Source organism: Aythya fuligula, chromosome 2 (assembly GCF_009819795.1).
Source record: "Aythya fuligula isolate bAytFul2 chromosome 2, bAytFul2.pri, whole genome shotgun sequence".
In the NCBI taxonomy this organism is placed as follows: domain Eukaryota; kingdom Metazoa; phylum Chordata; class Aves; order Anseriformes; family Anatidae; genus Aythya; species Aythya fuligula.
The window spans coordinates 4,838,320-4,859,584 of NC_045560.1; the positions used below are offsets into that span (position 1 = coordinate 4,838,320).

The 21,265-nt window shown below is 41.2% G+C and overlaps 1 protein-coding gene across 1 annotated transcript in view; it reads left to right on the forward strand.

Annotated features, from left to right (window-relative positions):
* The first annotated feature begins 488 nt into the window (after positions 1 to 488).
* Positions 489 to 21,265, forward strand: part of CRHR2 (corticotropin releasing hormone receptor 2) — a 108,314-nt gene continuing 87,537 nt past the window's right edge. Inside the window, exons 1-2 of the mRNA XM_032183444.1 lie at positions 489 to 793; positions 959 to 1,078. Coding sequence (XP_032039335.1) covers positions 679 to 793; positions 959 to 1,078 — 235 coding nt within the window. The 5' untranslated portion in view covers positions 489 to 678. The remainder of the gene's footprint in view (positions 794 to 958; positions 1,079 to 21,265) is intronic.

The window sequence follows — 21,265 nt, forward strand, 5'->3', positions numbered from 1 at the left end:
CTCAGACCATCTCCCACATCCCAGCTGTTAATCTTGCCTCTTTCTCCAGGCCTGCTCAGGATGCACTATTCCACTTACTGGACGAAGTCCCTTCTCCCCCCTCTCTGTCCACACATCCCTGCTCATCCTCCGTTCCATGCGGTGCAGACAGTAACTGCGCTGCTTTCCAAAAAGCCCAAGGAGTTTTATTAGTCTGATGGCTTTTCCTTTTCTCCCTGGCTCGAATTCGCACAGAGTATTCTTGCAGAAGTGTTCTTCACCGGAGCTAACAATAAAACTCTGTGTGTGTGCGCGCGAGAGAGGAAGAGGGAGAGGAGAGGGAGGGAGAGAAAGCAATACAACGGTCTGGCAACGTGAGGCGGCATTGGAGAGCTGCTAGACCAGGGAAGCCGGCTAAGAGACACGAGCCCCTTACTCTGGGCTCAGTGTGATCCCATTGGTTCCCGAGCTGCTGTTTTAAAGCAAAGAAGAGCCTGAAGGATTGAACTGCACAGCCAGACGCAGACTCTCAGCCAAGTTGTCAGCACTCTGGGAGGGAGAGAGGCTCACACACACGAGATCGCAGGGTGTCCGCAGCTTGATGCTCGCTTCTTTCCAAAAAGGAAGAAAGGAGAGGGAACAAAAAACAGAGAAGGGGGGAAGGAGCCTGATCCAGCCCAGCAGCCCCAGGGGGAAATAATGGATGTGACCATATCTCAGTTCATCTTAGAAGAATTTGATGTCAACTGCAGCCTCCTGGATTTACAAGAGACTGTTTTAGAGAGTTTCTCTATCTCTTTCCTGGGCTTTCATGGTAGGAATCATTACCTAGCACAGGGCTCAGAGAAGCTTTTTGAGTGCTAAGATTGGGTTTGCTTTGTGATGCAAAGTGTGTCGCTTTTGTGCTTTCTCAACTGCTTCTTTTTCCCTTTCTCTCTCTGTCTCTCTCTCTCTTTTTTTTTTTTTTCCAATGCAAAAGGTCCGTACTGCAATGCCACCACTGATCAGATCGGGACCTGCTGGCCCAGAGCCTCAGCGGGGAAACTAGTAGAGAGACCCTGCCCGGAGTTCTTCAATGGGATCAAATACAACACCACGAGTAAGTACAAACTCTTTTTCTTCTCCCGCAAATCTGGTTTTGAGAAGGCACCTAGGGAGATCCAAATGATCTTTTCATTGAAAAAAAAAAAAAAAAAAAAAAAAAAAAAAAAAAGTGCTTTCCTGGGAATTAACATTTCCTCCACATTCCAGCCTGTATATTCAAAATTTCTGCCTGGAATGTTGCAGATTTCTCAGAAGCACAGACTTCTGAACACGGATTCTTATTTTCCTCAGTGTGTTTAGGTAGATTGGGCAAAAATGCTCTCATCAGTCTAAGGAGGGTATACTGTGCTAGCTGGTTGTCAGGGTGTTTATGTGTAGATATATATGTGCCTGAATGTATGTTTTACTGTAGCTGTGCTTGAGCTGTTTGGATTAAAGATGCTCTGGCTTGCAAAGTGTTTAGTCCTAACACTTAAGAACTGTGTTCGACTTCCCGTTTGAGGGGCTGTTTCTGCAAATAGGGACAAACTGGGCTGGAAGTTTATATCTAACAAACAGGAGGCTGAGGTCTGGAAGCTGTTTAGTAACTTCATTGGCAGTTTTCTTAGGAGGCTGGGGTGGCTGCATCATTAGTGCAAGAGAAATGGCAGAGGATATTATGATGCAGATAAAATTCAGAGCAAGGGAGTATGGGGCTCCTTAGAAATCTCTTGGAACTGATGCTCGAGTCTTAGAGGTAAACAATCACGATGACTCACTAAGAATTTATTATTCAGGCTGTCGGACCCAAGCACTCATTTCCTTTCCCTTATCTGTCAATATTGTTCGGACCTTTCATTAAGAGGTTTTCATGTATTAGCTCCAGGTATGTGTATCCCACTTGTTTGTCACTCATTTTTCCAGCTACTTAGGGTGCTGGGGACTGGGGACATTTCATTCTGTGTTTCACTCCTAACTGTTGTTCAGGTGTTGGTAATCTAATTTTGTGTAGTGTTAATTTCATGGGCTAGCAGTAAAAGCATGACCCTGTCATCTTCAACTTTATTTTTTAACCGTGGAAAGTGAATTACCTCTTTCCCCAGCTCCAAGCGTCAAAGGTCAGATAACTAGACAAAAGTTCTGTGTATGTGCTATGTAACAAAACCCCCTTCCAGATTTGTTCTTAGGGACCAGCTTCTGTCATCCTCGTCTTTGAGCAAAGTACAGAAGTTACCTCAGAGAACTGCATGATCATCCTCAAATCCTATATTCTCTGACCTATGGTCTTTGCAATAAAATAGGTGGGAAGGGGTGAAGGGCTGGGTTGTGCTGTCTTCAATTATAGCAAATAGTCCACTACCTTTCCAGTCTCAGATGAGACAAAAAAAAATAAAAAATTCTGAGAATTAAGGACAGCTTAGACAAGAGCATGTGTATCAGAATGGACCCTAAAAGAACAGCCGTAGAAAAGGTATATCAAAGAAGTACGGGTATTTTTTTACCATTTCCTTTTTTTGGTGGGGGATGTCACTGCCTTATTTTCATTTTTGCAAAAAGAAAGAATGAAGGGAAAAAAAAAAAAAAAAAAAAAAAGGAGAGAAATGCATTATGGATGATTCTTTATTTATGTCATAAATACACTGGAGAGAATTTAAATGATTTTCCTGTGCATGGAAGGAAAAAAATCTTTAATACCCCAGTGTATTTTGATGAACTCTGTTAATGCTTTCAGTAGTTCATCACTGACCTGATTTAAAGTTCTTCCCTGATTCCCTCCTTCTCAGCGATGGCTAATTCTTGTATTACAGTGCTAATAAATCTTCTTAAATTCATTATTCTTAAAACAGTGACATGTTAATTTAAATTAAAGAAATCCTGATGAAGTGGGTTTGTAGTAGTAGTAGTTGTTGTTGTTTTGTTTTGATTTGATTTCAGGGGCAATTTTTTTGTTACAGCCTGAGAAGATGGGCATGTTTTTCCTTTGAATATAAAATGTGAATATGCACATTGAGAAAAAGTATGGCTGCAATATTGACTCGTAGTACATACTGGTGCCCAGATGCAGTAGTGTGTGTTGCTTGCAATAGAAAACTAAACTACATTCTAGCTACTGGGTTGCAATTGATCTTATTTCTTCCATGTGGGTAGCTCTTCCAAGCTGTAGCAAAGCAAAAGAACAGAAGGACTGTACCAAGATTTGAGACAACTTGTAAAATCAATAGCCTCTTGGGTACTGGTAGTACCAGGTAAATAAGGCTTGGAGAAGCAGTAGGACAGCAAGTTAAGATTTGAAGAGGTGAAATCTCTTTGGTGATCTGAAAGACTTGCCAACTAGTACATGTAGAATATGTCCAGAGTTTGGGGAGGCCAAATACCAATACATGGTCTGACTGCTTTTACTTGCATGGTTTCACCAAGTTAGCTTGTTGAATGACCAGCGGTCCATTGTAGCAGGACTCAGTGTGCTAAAAACCTAGACTGTGCACCTTGTGCTGGTAATAAAAACAGCACAGACAGCTGATTAAAACAAAAAAAGGGAAACAGCTTGAGAATTTCAGAGGTGAATAACACAGGTGTAAAGTCAAGGCTTGGTCAGGAGACGGATTGGAATAGGGTGAGATTTCTGCCTTGGAAAGGTAGTGTATCTTTGTCCTTTTTTTTTTTTTTTCATTTTGTTGGAGTAAAGAGAGAAATGATTGTGTATTACATTGTACTGAATTGTTTTTTGAGAGGCAATTCAGACAAGTTTAGAAAAAGCAATGCGTAATGCCGCTTTTCTACTAAGGGTTTATCCGGTTCTGGTCTGTAATTCAGCTGATGGTGATACTGTAAGGAATCCTGTATTTGAGAGCTGTTGCCTGTGAGGAACTGTAACATATTTTTAGTTTTGCTTTCTATGGTCATTAGTATACTTCTCATGCTAATGAAGATATAGTGAATTTTTTTAGAAATGAAGACCTCAAGGATTCAAAGTTTGTACCAGTGTTGTAAAAGTAGCTCATCATTTGGAGGGCATGAACCCAGCAGAGTTCATCACAGACAAAACCTTTTGCATTGTAGACACCAGAAAATCTGGTCTTGTAAGTGCCTAAACTTATGAAAATCTTATACCAGCCTCAATCGAGCTCAACACACTGCTCCAGAACAAACCAGCCTCCCTCGCTTCTGGTCTTCAAGGGGCGATTTCTTTTCCTTGCCATAGTTTCTGTGCATGTAGCGTATGGAATTCAAGACAAAGCAGCAGGTCTCAACAACACAGATCAACTCACCAAAGGCTTTGCATGGACCTCCCCCTTGCTTGGTATCTGTTTTAGCAATTATTACGCTTTGACCATCACTCCAGTTCAGAAACCCTGAGTCCTCAGATATGGAATGCTGTCAAACCCTGCAACATGCCAGTAGAATTTCAGCAAAGGGTACTTGAGTTAAAAATAAATAAATAAATAAATAAATAAATAAATAAGATCTGGTGCATTTAAAAAAAAATAATAAAATAAATCCTGCTTGCAATTATAAAATAAACTATTTGCATAAAATATTTCCATTTTAACTGCAGAAAAAAAATTCCTGCGGTGTTGTGCTTGTGTGTCTGTGTTTCTGTGTGTCCCTTGGGAACTACAGAGTGACTCAGATAAGTTTCAGCTGGATTGGTAAAACAAAGTCTGTCAGTCTGTGCGTATTTTTCATCTCTGACACTTTGTTATTTTGTGTTGGTTTGTTTTTTTTTCTCCCCTCTTTTTTTGAGAAACAAAGTCATACTGACAAATCAAGATCTGGTTACTGTGCTGTATGACTTGTGAATGCAGGCAAAATGCTCTTTGACCATGGAACCGAAAATGATGCCATCCATTTACAACTTTGCTTTTGGCAGCAAAGCTCTTGTATTAAACTCAAAGGAAAAACAAAACAACGAAGGGGAAAAAAAAAAAAAAAAAAAAAAAAGGGGAAAAATGTATGTGTTGGTGCAGTGTGTGGCTGTGCACTTGTCTCTGTTCAGGATCTATATTTAGCTAAAGATGACAGTATCATTGCTGCCCTCTAGATGTGTTTATGCTTTGACAGTGTGAAGCTTTTATTTGTGTTTTAGAAAACAGATTAATTCACTTATTAGGGTATCCTCAAGCTTGATTAATTCAGCAGATGGGCAGTAATGAGACTCTTCACTGCTTGCAAAAAAAGGGTGGTTGTACTTAGAGCGTTACAGGCTTAAGTATATCTACTTTAGTTCTTCCTTTTCGTTGTGAATTGCTTTTTGCAATGGGGAATTCCAGATGTTCATTCAATAGACAATAAGTGCTGATTCCCATAGCCTTGGCTGCCTGGTTGGGGTTTGTCTACAACAGCCTATGCAGGGCAGGGGTATTCGGTTGTGAGACACGTCCACAAGGGCTGGTTGGCTTGGTTTGCGGTGGTTGCAGGCAGGAGGTGGAAGTACTGGAAGGCTTCTGGGTTGAAGATGAAGATACAAATCTCTGTGTTTACAGGCAGGTATCCACAGCTAAGTAGCTAAACTCTGATAGAAGTTAGTGGAGCGCTGTTCACTCCAGGGGATGAAGCCTGGAGAGTTATTCAGCTTAATGTAATTGGGCAGATCAACTCAGTAGTCCATGCAGAATATCTCTTGCCATTTGATATGTCCAGAAGCATCTTGCCTGGTGCCTATCTCCTGTTTCATAGGGTCCAGGGTTTTTGTAGGTTTGTGTTTCATCTTCCAGGCCACATAGGCATTGCAGGTACTCTAAGAAAAATGATATGATGCCTGCATATGGGCAGCTGAATTCATCCCTGGGTGTTTGTTGAGCTGAACTGAACCCACACCTGAGGACTGACATTAGGAGGTCAGCCTGCTTTTGTGATCAAAGTGGACAAAAGGTCTCTATAGCTCTGGATCTCTCTGCAAATCCATATCTCTTTTGGTACAGGAAAGCTCTTTGACTGAGATAGCCACTTCAGATAAGTGTTTTGGGTATTGCACAAAGCATCCTCGTTTTCTCCAGGGACTACGGTGCAGAAAATAGGCACATAAGCACTGCCAACCTCGCATTGATGGGGATTTGGTCCCTCCTTGACTACCCCTTGTTCCAAGGGTATGTACACCACCTTTTCCTTGCTAGCCCTACAACCAGATGCCTTGTTGACAATGGTTTGGAGAGGGCTGGTGACTTAGCAACTGGGCTGTTGTTCAGGTGGACAGAAGTGGGAGAGAGCGAGCCATTGACACAAGTATCACAGCTGCATCTATTGACATGGCTTACTCTACGCTGAAAGAAAAACTCCTGCAGCTTTTTATCATCTCATCTTGAACAGAGGCTTATAATATTTTGTGTGGTGAGGGAAGAGTGAAGAAGTGAATTAATAGCTCTTCTTTTTTTTTTTTTTCTTTTTTTTTTTTTCATGCCCCCTCTTCTGAGAGTGGCTAAAGAGATTATTTAATTTTAAAACAGCAAAAGAGCTAATTTTCATAGGTTAAACACCCATTCTTTTAACAAGATCTAACCTCTGCTGTTTTTCATTACTACTAATTACTGTTCAGACTTCTTCTGGAGCAGTGGTTTTAGCCTGCATATAAAACATGAGCCTTGCTTGGAAATCATCGGTTTTAGAGTCTTGTTCATATTATATGGGTAGAGACCTGTCCCGGTAATTACAGAAATGTGCATTTTTATAAGTGGCTGGCCTAAGGCTCTATTAACATTTTCACTTATGTTTTATCTTGTGTATTTTACTGCCTGAGTACTTCTAATGATTGCATATGCATGGCTTACTTTTTCCTGAGAGATTATTCTGGTTTGATTTCTAAAGGGTGCATTTTTGAAAGCCAAGACCTTTTGTAAAAGATGAGGACCATTTATGCTATGGTGGCCTTTCATCTTTACTGGAGAAAAAGAACATAAAATGTCCATTGGCACTGTCTTGTCAGCATGAGCGGTGATTCCTCGAGGTACAGCTGGATGCAGTGAGGAGTTGCAGCTGAGGTATGGGCTGGGGGAAAGGACAAGGCAAGAGGAGAAGCATCCGAGTCTGAGAGCCAGCAGATGCTGAGCAGTGCTGGTGTGCTGCCATTTGGATTGAAGGGCTCTTTATATATTTAAAACACATTGCTGAGACACGTTTCAAAGGTCAAATACAAAACTTTTTCTTTTTTGCTAAGCAATGTATGCGTATCTTCAGCCTTAGAAAAATACTACTAAGCCCTAAAACTGCTCCTACCCTTTTCCCTTTTCTGTAACCTTGTTAGATGTCTGGAAGGCTTTTATCCCACTGGACTGTTTAATGACTAGAGGAAACTTGGGGTAAGAAAAGTTGTTTTGGAGCCGATTTCAATTATGGACTCGCTACAAAAAGTTAGTAAAAAATGAGTCTGCCATTTTGCAGAAGTCATGTTTTAGCCATCCTGGGGTGACCAACACTGCACTTGCCAATTAGGGAGTCAAGTGAACATGAAAGTTAAAGGAAGGAGATGGATGAGAAACGGAAAAAACACAGCAGAGGAAAAAGAAGGCCGGAATTGGAATTCTGGGGGAGGGAAATAAACATATTTTTAAGCTCGTATAACTTCTCTCTGAGGAGACCAAATCTGCAGTTGATTAGGTCAGCTTGACTCCAATAGAGCTGTATCCAGATTAAGATTTCAACCATCTCTGTTCATTTTCTCTTGCTAGTTTAGGTTGAGCTCGTCCACAAATAAAGCAGTGGGAAGCTCTTGATTTCAGTGCATGCACAGATGGGAGAGGCTGTACATTTTTTCCTTAACTTTTTTTTTTTTTCTTTTCTTCCCATTGTGAAGCTTAATTTGTGGTAAAAGATCACTCTGATTTTGCAGCTTGGAAGTAGAGTGTTGAAAACAAAAGGAGAAATTAAAATAACTCATCTTTCCTGCTGCCATCATCCTGTGAAATGTGTGATTTCTTCATTGAGCACAGAACAGAAGTTAATTGCATGTAGTAAAATAAGAAGATTGTTAATGTTGCTTCAGCCATGTTGAGGACCCTTTTCTGCAGCTAATTAAACAGTGGGTAGAATTTTTGTTCTTCTGCAGTGAGTTACGAGAGGTGGCTTTGCTACGATCCTGTTTTGCCTGGTTGGGTTTCTCCTAAGTTTAGGCTTGATCTTTGAGGCAGACTTGACACATTCCCCAGGGTCAGGAATTGCTGTCACCATTCTGCACCAGGCAGGCCTGATCCTCTGCCAGGGACGGTCAGAGGCCTGATCCCCTGCCTTGTCCTTCAGGGTGCTGATACTGAACTTGGGGACATCATCCAGAGCTGCTCAGAACAGTGACTTGTCGCAGTGAGAAAGCACCCATGGGCCTGTGAGAGGGTTCTGAGCCTCATGGCCTTCAGGAGGGTCAGCAAACAGGCCCTGAGCATCTTTTTTGAAGGTTTCTGTGACCCTCTTACTGTGGAAGCTGCCCCACACACCTCTCCGATGCATTCTTGAGTGAGCTGTTGTCTAAAATGACAGCAGCAACCAGCTGGCAGACAGATGGATTGAGGTTCGGTCTCTTCCCACAATATAGGAATCAGACAATACTTGCACAATCATGTGCTTCTGGGGCCAGGGGAGGAGTGGAAGAGGGAACAGCTCACGAGCACGTTGGAAAGGGGAAGAATCAGATGCATTACAAGAGGAGACAAAGCAGAGATTTTTCATCTCACAACATAAAAATGGCCCACATGGCTAGATCTAGCGTGGGGCCTTTCGTGGATGTGGGCTTTCCTTCATTATTCTCCCTCATGACCGGTTTTCATCCAGCCAAGCTGTGGAAGGGTGAGGTCTGAACACTTGCAGGGGAAGGAGCGACCAGGCTGTTCCCTACAGTCACTGAGCCCTTGAGACTTGCTGTGACTCCCTGGGCTTTGGCTTCTGCGTTTATTGCCACAAAACCTCAGGGAGTGTCACTGAGGGAATTCCGCTGAAGGGATGGTCACCCGTAATTCTTCCTCTCAGCCACAGGGTGTCACTTAAAGTGCAGGTAAAGTAAGTGTCCACAAGCATCTGCACTGAGTCACTTGGGGGGTGGAAGTGATGGATGGGGGTGAAACAAAACTGGTGTGGCTGGTGGGCCTGGTCCTGGTCCTGCTGTAATTCCTGGCAGTGCTGCCTCTGCAGCTCCACATCCTGCTGGGTGGTAAAAGAGATGGACTGAAGTGAAGTGGGGACAAGGACACTGTGGAGGAGGAGGTGGAGGATGCTCTGGAAGGAACCCTGCTGTCCTGCCTTTGTGGAGCACTTGCTAGGCAGTGGGATGCTGGCTGAAGGAACATGGTTGGTGGTGGTTTCACCAGGGCTGCTCTGAAAGGCTAAAGGAAGGGAAGCACTAAGCTTTGTTCCCAAGCAGGTGTGTATTGTGTTAGAAGATGTGGAGCTATGCAAATCTTAATGTAGCCATTCAGTTGTGGAGCACCTCCATGAAAAGCAGGCAATGAAAACCTACATTTGGATGACAGAGGAATTCTTCCTTGTAGACACCATGTTCATTCATAACTGTACTGTTTCCTGTTGCAGTACAATCAGCTGGATATTTCCTGCCAGAGTCCCCCAGCAGGGACTGTTAGATTCCCCCTATAGACCCTCAGGTGCTTGGCAGATGCTCTAGGTTCTCCCTCCTCACAAAAATAACAGATATAGTAAATGTGGGACAATGCCTTCCTCAGCTGTGACTGCTCAATTTACCTGTTGCTGATGAGAGGGGTGTTCTGCAGCTCAGTGAGCACACTGACTGGATTTAAGGTGTTTCTTTTTCATAGAATCATAGAATCACAGAATGGTTTGGGTTGGATGGGACCTCAAAGCCCATTCAGTTCCAATGTCCCTACCATGGGCAGGGACCCCTCCCAGCAGCCCAGGCTGCCCCCAGCCCCATCCAGCCTGGCCTTGGGCACTGCCAGGGATGGGGCAGCCACAGCTCCTCTGGACAACCTCTACCAGGGCTCACCTTTCCTTCTGTGTTCCTCAGTGGCATGGAAGTGTCTTTGATGTTCCTGTAATGGTGAGTCTTTATGACTTCTATGGTTTGTAAGGACAGTACTTCAAGTTGTGTCCTCATCCCAGTAAAGTTCACAGACTGCAAATGCCATGCAAGACTCTGCTTACAGTCTTCTATCCCATGAAAGGGAAACTCTTACTCAGTTTTGGACTGCAACATAGCTTATGACTTGACATCCAGCTTATAACAGCCATTCCTTAGTAGCTTGCAAAGGCAACAAGGACTATGGTATCCCATTAAATTGGAGGGGAATGGATTTTTGTAGATATTTTCCTTTTTCAGTGCAGTTTAATTCCTATCAGACATCACTCATGGAGTTTGTAATCAGTAGCTCTTGGGACAAATTCCTAAAATCAATAAAACTCAGATTGCTTTATGCTGACAAAGGTCTGCAGTGCTTGGAATACCAGAGGGCCAGACACTGCTCCGTTTGAGATTTATGAAATAAGAAGCAATCTATTGAAGTGAATGATAAAAACAGAAACTGGTACAATGTTTCAAAAAAGAAAAAAAAAAACAAACAAACAAACAAAAAAAAATCAAATCTCATGAAGCATTTTCCTTGGAAAAAAATGGAAGGAGGAATAACCATACCCAATGTGCCTGCATTGTCCAAAGCCCCTGGTGGCTGGAAAGCACTGAACACACAGTGACATGAGGCTGTATGCAGTGCTTTATCCTCCTGAGTCAGCTGGGGAGCAAAGAGAGATTTGGAAGGTTAAAAAATGCTATGAAAATGAGAAAGTCAAACTAGGAAATGACTTTGCTAGTGCACTGTTAACTAAACTTAACTAAGCTTAGATGTGAACTCTTAGTGACTCTTTTTCTCACTGCTGGGAGTATTAATGTAATTATTGCTGAATTATGCCACTAATACCTGAAGCATCAGCACTTGTGTATCTTAAAGTACATGATGAGCAGTCATTCCTTCCAGAATCTTCAGGCTTTCCACCTCAATTGCCACTTTTCAACTAGAGCAGCTAAGGCAGAGTTTGAAAGTGAAGAGTATTCTCAAGGATCCTGGTTTCTGCACTGATCTTAGTACACTTGACAGACCACATGCTTTGAGCTCTGTTTGGAAACCGGTGAGGTCAGCAGGTATTTAATTGCTGGAAATGGATTTCTAGGTATCATAAACTGCAAGGTTTTACATAGTCATGCCCTTGTCCTCTGAGCGGTGTGGGAGCCAGGTAACACTGCCACCAGCTCACAAGATCTCTGTAGTGTTAATGTCTTTCATTGTTCCTTATCAACACTTTGCACTAAAGCCAGAATGCCATAGATCCATATTTGGTTCATTTTGGCCATCTAGTTTGATCTGAATTTCCCACTTCACATAAACTTCACGTGTAAATGCACCCACCTGCCCCACTAGTATGCCAAAAGTTCATATTTCACAAATGTCTGCCTCGTGTCAGGCCTCTCTAAAAATGCACATTTCCACCTGTCAGCTTGTGGCACTGCACCAAAGTTGATTGTAACTAAGGAAGCCTTCTTTCCAGCACTAAAATAAGAAGGGTTGTGGGTTTGTTTTGTTTTGTTTTGTTTGTTTGAGAAGTGAGGGAACAAAGATTTTCTGGATCCTCATTCTACTTCAAATAAAGCCTCCTCAAAATGGACAGGAGCGGATGCAAATGTAGGTACAATGGTGCACTGCATTATCCAGCCCAACCCAGAGGTGAGAGGCTGCAGCACTCTGAATGCTGATATTTGCTGCAGGTTCCTATTTTTTCTTGGGAAGGTCTAAAATATCACCACCAACATTTTTTTTTGTGTAGTTAAGTCATCCCTATCTACCTACAAAACCATTCTCATCCTGGCTTTGTCTTTTAAATCCTAATCTCTCCATAACCCCTTCCTCTCTCAGTTCTCCTGTAAAATAAATTCTGGCAGCAATAGTAATAGCAGTTTTATGCTCACACAAGAGCCATTTTATACTTTATTTTATTCCTCCAGCGAATGCTAAGGGAATAGAAGGATCTGTGAACTGCGCTGGAGAGGCGAGTCTGTCAGAAGAGCAAAGGCATCATAGTAGTTTGTTTCAGTTTATAAGGCCATGTAAGTATGTAAAATGTTCTCTTGTAACTGGAAACGTGATAAATAATTGTTTAATATTTCAGCAAATGGACATAAAGTATTTATTAGAGATCCTCGTTTTACTGATTCTCTGCTAGATTTCAGCTGTAATCCATGACTGAGTTGCTGTGATTACATCAGCACACTACGGACGAGCACAAGTAGAACATTGCTTTTCAATTACAGGGCCTCGAGAGAATTTGTGGTGCTATTTTCTCATCACTTCTTCAGCTGCTTAGGTAACCTGAATGTCTTCAATGCGTTACCTCTCCTAGGTGCTCTATCAAAACCCCATTCCTGGTTCCCCATTCCTTGCAGTAACTGGACCAGGTACTGAAGGTTAATTGGGCAGACACATGAATGAGCCACTGATGCTCTGGGACCATATGGAAATCAACCATGTGTGAACTCAGCTTCTGATATACTTCAGCTACAATTCCCTTTCTTAAATCTAAGGGAAAGAAATTCATTCAATTTTGGTAAGTCAGACATGTGACCAAGTCCTTGGGTTCTGGAGTGGTTTTGAAAACTCTACTGTGATCTGACCAGCATCTTCTAGAAGTGAACTGGTTTTAGTGATTTTGAGTATACAGCTAAGAAAGTCCTGGCTTTGCTTGGTGAAAATAAGCATGGCGTGACAACATGATGTACTGCAGGCTCTCTACTTCTCCTTCTAATCATCTATGGTTTTGTGCAATCCTACAGATTTCCAATGGCTCCTTCAGTATTCTCTATCATCCACCTCTTGTTCATCTTAGACAGCTATGGCATGGCACTTAGTGTTGGTGTTTCTTTAGTTTCTAAGACACTTGAGATGTAAGCAGAATATGCAGATTTTTTATCCCATGATATGTAACAGAAAGAGGGGGCTCAATCTCTTGTTGGGAATCTAGGTATCCTACATATTAATCTATGTAATTGTTCTGCACCACTTTACTTGCTTTAGTTCATCCTTTGCTTGATTTCCGGGGAATTAAGTGAATCGCACAGGGCACTGACCTTTGTCTAGTTGCCATGTTACCTTAATGAAAATCAGCTGGAAAAGGCAGGGCTAATTGCTTAGATTGAATCCTGAAATGTTGATGACTCATTGATGGCTCATTCAGGATAGCAGACACTCAAGGTAGAAGGACTGGATAAAAATAGCTTTCTTGAGATTAAGTTAAACAGTTTAAATGCTGAAAGTTTCAAATGTTTAGGTCTTAAGTGTTGCATAACGCTTGCTGGAAACTTGAACTCTGACTTTGGTATCCACGTCCTCTTCCATCTTGAGGTAAGAGCAATAAACCTGCTGTCCAACTGTCAGCAGAAAGCAGCAGTGACTTGGTTCCAGGTGTCCCTGTGACAAGCCTGGAGCATGCATCCAAGCAGCGATGTAAATGTCTAGCGCAGGAGTCCCTGACACATCTGGAAGGTGACACCTTCTGAGGCCATCTGGGAACACACAAGCTATTCTTCAGATTTTAAAGGTTTCTCATCTTGCTGCGACTGACTGGTTTCCAGGGCTAATTTATTCCTCTTCCGCTAAGGGGAAGGAATTACAGAAGGTTGCAGGAAAAGTGGAAGTATCGATAAAAAAGGATAGCACCAAAAAGACTGGCCAGTGGAAGAGCAGAGCATCAACCAAGAGGACTGGGAATAAAAAGGGAGATGAAAGTGAGCAAAGACGGAGGCCTTGTGCCTGGAAAAAAAAAACAACAAAACATGAGTTAAGAGTCAATGTGGGAATGGGTGAAGGTGGAGTTTCCGCAGAAGACTTTAGTGAAAGAGTTAAGTGATTTTAGATGCAGAAATGACAGATTGTGCAGAACTAAGCAGCAGCAATGAGCTCCTAGACAAGTGTTGTGGGGTTGGAAGGAAAGATGGCCTCAACCTTGGGTGAGGAGTGGCTCTGAAATTGGTGCTGTCAAAGAATGCAATGTGTGAACCCAGGTGGAGGGAAGGGACACTAGGACACACTCAGAAGGCATTTGTGGGGAACCACTGGAGTGCCATGTGTGCCAGCTGTGAGACAAAAACCAAAATCTCAGCTGCCACCCCAAAGGACAACAGGTGAGAGAGGGGACTTGGTGATTAAACCCTGGAGATAAAGAATAAATGTGATACATGCTGTACTGCATCCAAGGCAGGCAGAATGAAATAGCAGGCAGTTACCAACAGAGAAGGAGGGGTAGGAAAGAGAGAGAGCAGGGAGAAAATACCAGAGACAAAATAGCTACCTTGCAAATGAGGAGATGTGTGCCTTGATTTCTAGCATTTTTGGCTTAAGTGCTTCCTCTGTTTCCATGCGTTTGTGAAAGAGTTGTTCATTCACTGTTTTTCTTAATGATCTTCTCTTGCTGCCTCTCCTCTGCCTTTCTTGGCCTTGGGATTGGTGGGCAGGCAGGCAACAGGACCACAGCCTCATGCTAGAACCCTTTTGGTTCTGATTTCATTGCCTCAAAAGTACAGCTTTTACTGAATGCAAAGACCTGCCATGGCTTGCTTTGGTCTGCCCAGGACATCACTGGCACATGGGGTTGTTCTGGTATGTGGCCACAGTCAATAGACAGCATTTGTCATTGTGCCTGTTTGAAAGGGATGGTAGTAGGATTATTTCACCTGCAACTGTCAGACCAGACAGAAAATGAGACCTGCTTCACACCCTGCAATTGACCTCAGGCAAGCTGCTTCAGCCTCCTGTCCTTTTGTCTTGCCCTTTGTAAAGAAACTCCAATAAATCAGGAACTCTGAAGCCTTACAACTCTTTAAAGACCTCTGTCGTGCCTTTTTGGTTTACAGTGCAAAAAGTTCTCTGATAATGTATCACCTCTATTCATCAGTGCCATTAATTTCTCTGGGGCTGAGAAGGACAGTTTTGAGGACAGAATCTGTGTTTTACAGTCCTTTATAAGAGCTTTACTACTAAGGTTTTTGGACATACAAATACTAAGTAGACTGTCAGATTTCAGTATCTCAATATCATTGTCTCCAAGGCTCTCTTTTAGCAGTAATGTCTTTTATTCTCGACAAGAAAATGTGAAGTGAACAAAAAGCATCCCTTTGTGTGATTATCTGGGAAAACTGATTTTTTCTGATTAACATCTTCAGAGTTGCAGAAGTATCTACAAGCTTGGATATTTAATCTGTGTGATCATTACTGTTGCCAATATATTCCTGTGTTTGACCATCTACTTTTACAGTTAATCTATAGCCCTTTATTTTCACGCCTTATTATCTTGGTGCAGATCTGCTGGTCTCTAGCACCTGCAATTTTTCTGTGCGCCAAAGGAAATGCTTAGTTATCAAAATCACATTTCTTCAGCTATTTGGTGCTCTACTCTGCAATGCAGAGTTGTTTCCTAGGCTACATTTGCTACTATAATACATATTCTGTTGTCAGATATCCTATCCGGTGGGTTTTGCCTCATTCCTTGATCTAGTGAAGATAAATTATTGAACTGTCTTGCTTTATCAGTGGAGAATGTCTTCACTTTCCACGAACTGAGCTCAGTTTTGCAAATGATTTTTTTTCTGCAAATCCATTTCAGATACATCACTCAACACTGTAGCACAAATGAAGAAGAGGAATTCAAGCTCTCAGGTGGTGATGTAGAAAAGGCAGTATGTTAAAAGAAAGCAACTTTTGATCAGGCTCTGCTTGCTTTTTTGTGCTAAAACCAAAGTAAGGGTATGTTGATTCTCTGAAGGCTTGTTGCCTGTTTGATACACCAGCCCTATTAGCTTTTTACTGTGCACTGCGAGGTTTGGATCTGTCACTAGGGCAGACATTGCTCATACCAAAGCTGACAATCCTGTCTCTGTCTGTCCATCCCAAAGTCCAGTTCACAGGCACTCATCAGTTTACAAGCCAGCTTCTGGTGTGCTGCAGTTACAGCAAGTGTTTGCTTTTAATTAAGGTCTTTTGGGTGCCTCTCATTAATGGTCATCTCAGCAGTATGTGCTCTGGGACAAGACAAACAGCTAGCACTGGTCAGTTTTACAGTTGCAATCCTTATTCACGAATGGCTATTATTAACTCTCCAACTGTTCAACCATCACATCTATTTATATTGCCAGCAGTGACTGAGAAGAGCTAATTACAGAGATTATGCAATTTGGTCGTATATTATACGTATAATTTTGTAATGAAGGGGTAGTGCTATTTAGAAGCTGTTCTCATAAGCCTCCCTTTGACTACAAAGGTCTGGCAGGAAGCTTTGCAAGAGAAACTTTACATAAAATGGTTATTTAAGAGTCAGATCATTGACAGGGAGAAAGATCTTGAGACATTACTATGTTCTTTTGGAAGCAAGTGCTAATATATTAAAAATCTTCTTTATGGATAAGTAGCTTTTAGCTCCAGTACTGGTAGTGTCCTGAATGCTTAAATGGATCTTATGAATACATGTAAATGTAATTGATCCTTTGCAGTTTTTAAGAACTGATTTCTTTTTCCTTTTTTTTTTTTTTTTTCTTCAAGATCAAGCAGGCAAGAGATTTTGTTGTTGTTGTTGTGCCCTTGTGGTTTTTGTCATGCTGTTCTTTGCAGTATTTTTTCCCCATTTGTTTCTTCCTGTATGGGTAAGATTATTGATGATTGTTGGTAGTAAAAGTTACCTTTGTTCTGCTTGCACCTCCCTAGTGCCTAGGGATCAGATCTTCGGTGGGCTCAAGACAAACTGTTGAAAATATGTTCTTCCCCTTGCAGCTATTTGAAGGCTCTTTAAAAAGGTCTTAGCAGGAAAGAGAAAAGGATATGGATTATGGAATAAATGTGGAAAAATCCATTCTATCTTTTTTTTTTTTTTTTTTTTTTTTTTAATTCTAAAAGGTTGGAAATACAATTATGGGGACTGCAGGAGGGTTCAGGACAGAGCACAGCATGTTGTCCAGGGGAAGGGCTTGCAGAGCTCTGAGCAATGCGCTGGGGCATTTGAACAGTATTTGCAGATTGGAGTTTCTGTGCACTCTATGCAAGCTGATTTAATTCTCAGTGGTATATCCTACCTTGAACATGGAAGATTGATTATTTCTCCAAAGAACCGTGCAAGGGGGTAGGTCTACTTTGTAACTCAGAGGTGTGAATTAAGTTGTTGACTTCTAGAGGTGCACCTAGGTTAGCTTGACTCAGTACCACGAGCATCACAGCTGTAACAGCACCACCTCCAGTTTCTGATGCTCAGGCCCAGCAAGGATTGAAAGGCAGGGATGTCAACACCTGGATAAGCTACTGCAGCATCGCTACCCAGTTCAGCTTGGTTGCATTCCCATTGCTTCTCTGTAAATATTCCCTATAGTGGTGATTCTCACATGTTGTGGTAGCATGGAGGCAAATAGTGACCTGGGCATGAATTTTAAGTGAGTTATGAGTGTTTAAAATTCAACACCTTATCTATTGGTAAATGCATTACCTGGTTTTCAGCCTTCAAAAACAATCAGGATTTGGTGTGCTGGCATTTTTATCCCTTAGCAGCTTAGTGAAGTCATATGGAGAAATTCTCTTTGCATGCAGCACGTATCCTTTCCCAAAATAGACACCAGACTAAATTGGCTTGTTATATTTGCCTTAAGTTCTAGGTTGGTTGTCTTACTTCAAAGGATTTCAAAACTGATCTTTCTTTCATTGAAACAAATTCACTGATCTGTAGTAATTATCTTCATTCACTGCAAAGATTTTTACACTTTCCTGGAGTTTCTGAAATCACATCCTATTTAACACAGTCCTTGAAACTCCACAAAGCTGTAAAAGCTGAATGTGTTTCTACCTTCTCTAACTTAGCTCCAAAGGTGAGGCTCTCTCAGTTTTCAGACAGTCTGCTGCTACCAGCTGATCGTCTAGGGATGATGCCATGACATTTCCAGGCTTTCCTTCACTAACTGCTCTCCATTCAACTTGAGTTTCCATTCGTTCAGCAGCATTTGTGAATCCACTTCCCTCACAGCTATTGCAGGGCAAATTGTCTCTGTGTTTATACTGATGTTAAATAGAATATTGGAAAAGGGCAGCTGATGAAGCTCTTTCTGTTCAGTATTTTTCTCCCCTGTAACCAAGTAGGGCTGTCCTAAAGGTCTGCTGAACGTAGGCACTAGCACTGACATGTAACTGCATGAACTGCTTACTTCTGTTGATCTAGAAGTTTGATTTGGTCACACAACAGTCTTCTGAAAGCTGCAACAGTGTCAGTCCTATTATATGGCCCACAAAATCTTTCTGCAAATGTGTTACGTGTAACTCAGCGTTTAAGTTCTGAGATTGGTTATTTTGACTGATCCCAAGCAACAGTATTTCAGGAAGGGAAATGTAAGTGGACAGTAAGTAGTAAAAAGAGAGATGGTAGAAGGATTTAAAGGAGGCTTTGTAAACTGACTGCTCTCGTGTAATCAAATAGTATTCTCCGCAGTTGGAATTATCCTGTGAATAGTTTTCATAAATGATTTTCAATACTAAAGTAACAGAGACACTTGAAGTAATTGCTATATGCACACTGCATTTTAAATCTATTTAAACAGAGATAATGAGCTACACTCCTCTCTTAGACTGAACTAAATCCCAAGTAATTCTCTGAAGCTGAATGTTTCTTCCTATCGTATTCTGGCTGTACAATCATGTAACAGCTAATTATAGTGATTAACTGAATTTCACAGATGATGACCTGAAGAAACTGTTACATGATGTATATTGCATTTCTTTCGTGTTTCAACGATAATGAGAGCAAGTCGTAGTTAACATTGTACTCTCATTAGAAAGTCTGCTAACCTTCTTCTACTAATTTGATCCAAAGATAAATTCTTGTACACTGGGAGGGAAAAGGCATTTTATCCTAAACACTTCATGTGTAATTACCAAAAGAATCTTTCATCTATATAAAGATTTAAATTCTATTTTAAGAGGAGCGGAGTTAAAGAGTAGTGCACCACGTGATCTTGTTGTACATGATATAGTTAAGATCAAATACCTGAGAAGAACAAAATTCTTGGAACATTTTCCTTTAAAAAATCTTCAATGGGAACTACTGCAGGACATTGTAACTGTGTAAGTGACAGTTAAGTTGTCTTTTATTCACTAATGTTTCATTTGCATATGTTTCATTTATTTCATTTAATGTTTCATTTGCGATATGCAGCAAAACTCTCCTTGGAAATTACAGCAAGTGAAATGAGGGTTTAATCACGAACCCCAGTGAGTTTTTGTGTGGGTGTCAGGAGCACTTCTGTAGGAGTCAGCGTGGTTCTGCAGGTTGGTTCCACACCGTGGATTTGGTGAAGGTCTGTCCTGGAACATCTTCTTTGCTGTGTTGAGCTGTGTTCTTTGTTAGCTGTGATCTGTGACCACTTTTTTTTAGTTATGCTGCTTGCAATCTGCTCATGGTCTGGCTTGGATCCTGCACCTCAGCCCCAGTTTCTTCCTGTACTGTTTCTTCAGAAGTTTAGCTCTCAAAAATTTGGGAAATGTGCTGTTTTCAATATCTAATTAGAACTTAGCACTGTGGATCTCTATACTACATTTTATTACTTTAAAACAAGCAAACAACAGAACAAAAAACAAAACCAACACATTGTTTCATGTCTTTATTTCTTTCCTTCCAACTTGTCTAGGGGTAAGGTCTGACCCACAAAGGGCGCTATATGTCTTCAGGGGTGGTGAATGTACTAATGAGGAAAAACCTGCACGTCTTTGGCAATCTGCATTACTCTGTGAAAGGGAGATGATGGAGGAGTTGGAGATAGACTGGGTCTCCCTATTGTAATGTTTTAAAATAAAATTCCTAGAGTAAAAATGGAAACAAACAATGTTAGAGTTTAATAGAACAGCACTTACTTGGTCTCTTGAGGCGCTGGGCCAAAATGAATATTTCCAGTGGAAACTATAAAAGTGACTGCTTATTTTTCTTACAGGAGAGGCTTCAGGGTTTGGATGCTTATTTGTGCAGAGCTTTTATGTTGCACTACAGATTTTTTCCTGGTCACGTTCAGTTCAAACTAGGTCCAAACTGTTACAGATATATTGTTGGAAAGTGTGCTGTAGCTTTTTTGTGAACATGATGGTTGCATTGCTATACAGCATAGTTCACTGCTCTGTAAAGATAATCAAATGTCCATCCAAATTTAAAAAGAACAAATTTAATTTAATTCACCTGTTAAAGAAAAAGAATTCTAATATCACCTTTTCCACATTTGATATATACGCCAGTAAATCATTGTTATTTGGCAGATGAAGTCAAGTTGCATTGCTTCAAAAAGCATTATAAATTAAAGACACCTTTCCATTCACTTTGTGTTGTTCAAAGTCCAATGCAGTTTGCCTGCCATTCACACATTTCAGCTTTTCTCTTCTACAGTGCAATTGTTCATGGCAAACTTGGGCTTTAAGACTTTGTGGTTCAGTACATGCAGAATATTAATTAAGCAGTCCTTGTTTGAATACCCAATGGTTAAATAGTACGCACTCGATCTTCTCTCTGGGGACAATTCCGTGGTTGAATTGGAAATGGTACTGGAAATAAATCTTGCCCCTGTATAAGAAATTTAATTTATGAGTACTCACTGATAATTTTCTTTTTTACCAAGTAAAGTACTAAGTGTCTGAATAGGAGAATCTGGTCTAAATGAAAGTGAATGGCAAACATTAAACACTGCTCTAGGTGAATGAGCACTTTCAGACATGTAATTTTTTATTCTTGCCCTCTTTGAAAGGAAATGGCAAACCTTCATAAAGACACCTTTTTTTTTTGTCTGTTTCTCTTTGTATGTTCTAAAAATTGTCTTCCTGCATTATCACTGTAAACAACCAGTCTTAGTGCCTATCTCCCATGTCAACGTGACAGGAAATTTGCAGTTGTTTAAAGAGCAAGCAAAGTCAGCTACTGAGTGATAGGAACTTTCCACAACATTCTGCTGTATGGTCCCTTCGTACAGTTATATGTATTACACTTTAAATCTGTTGTGGAATCACATTTCACCAGCTCTTTTATCCTCTGTGAAACACCTAGGGCATTTTCTCCCCCTCTAAGTTCTTGGCTGATGTTCTTGCTGGATGCATCATTTGCTTAAGGGGGCTACTGTGTGAGAAGCCTGCTTTGCTCTTCTCACCTCCTTCTTTCCTTTCCTCAGTACCTCATTCAAGCTTATAATGTCATTTGGTAACCATAAAATGACAAGTCTTGGCAGACTAACCTGAATTAAAGGGAAAAAAATAATTTTTATATATATATATAT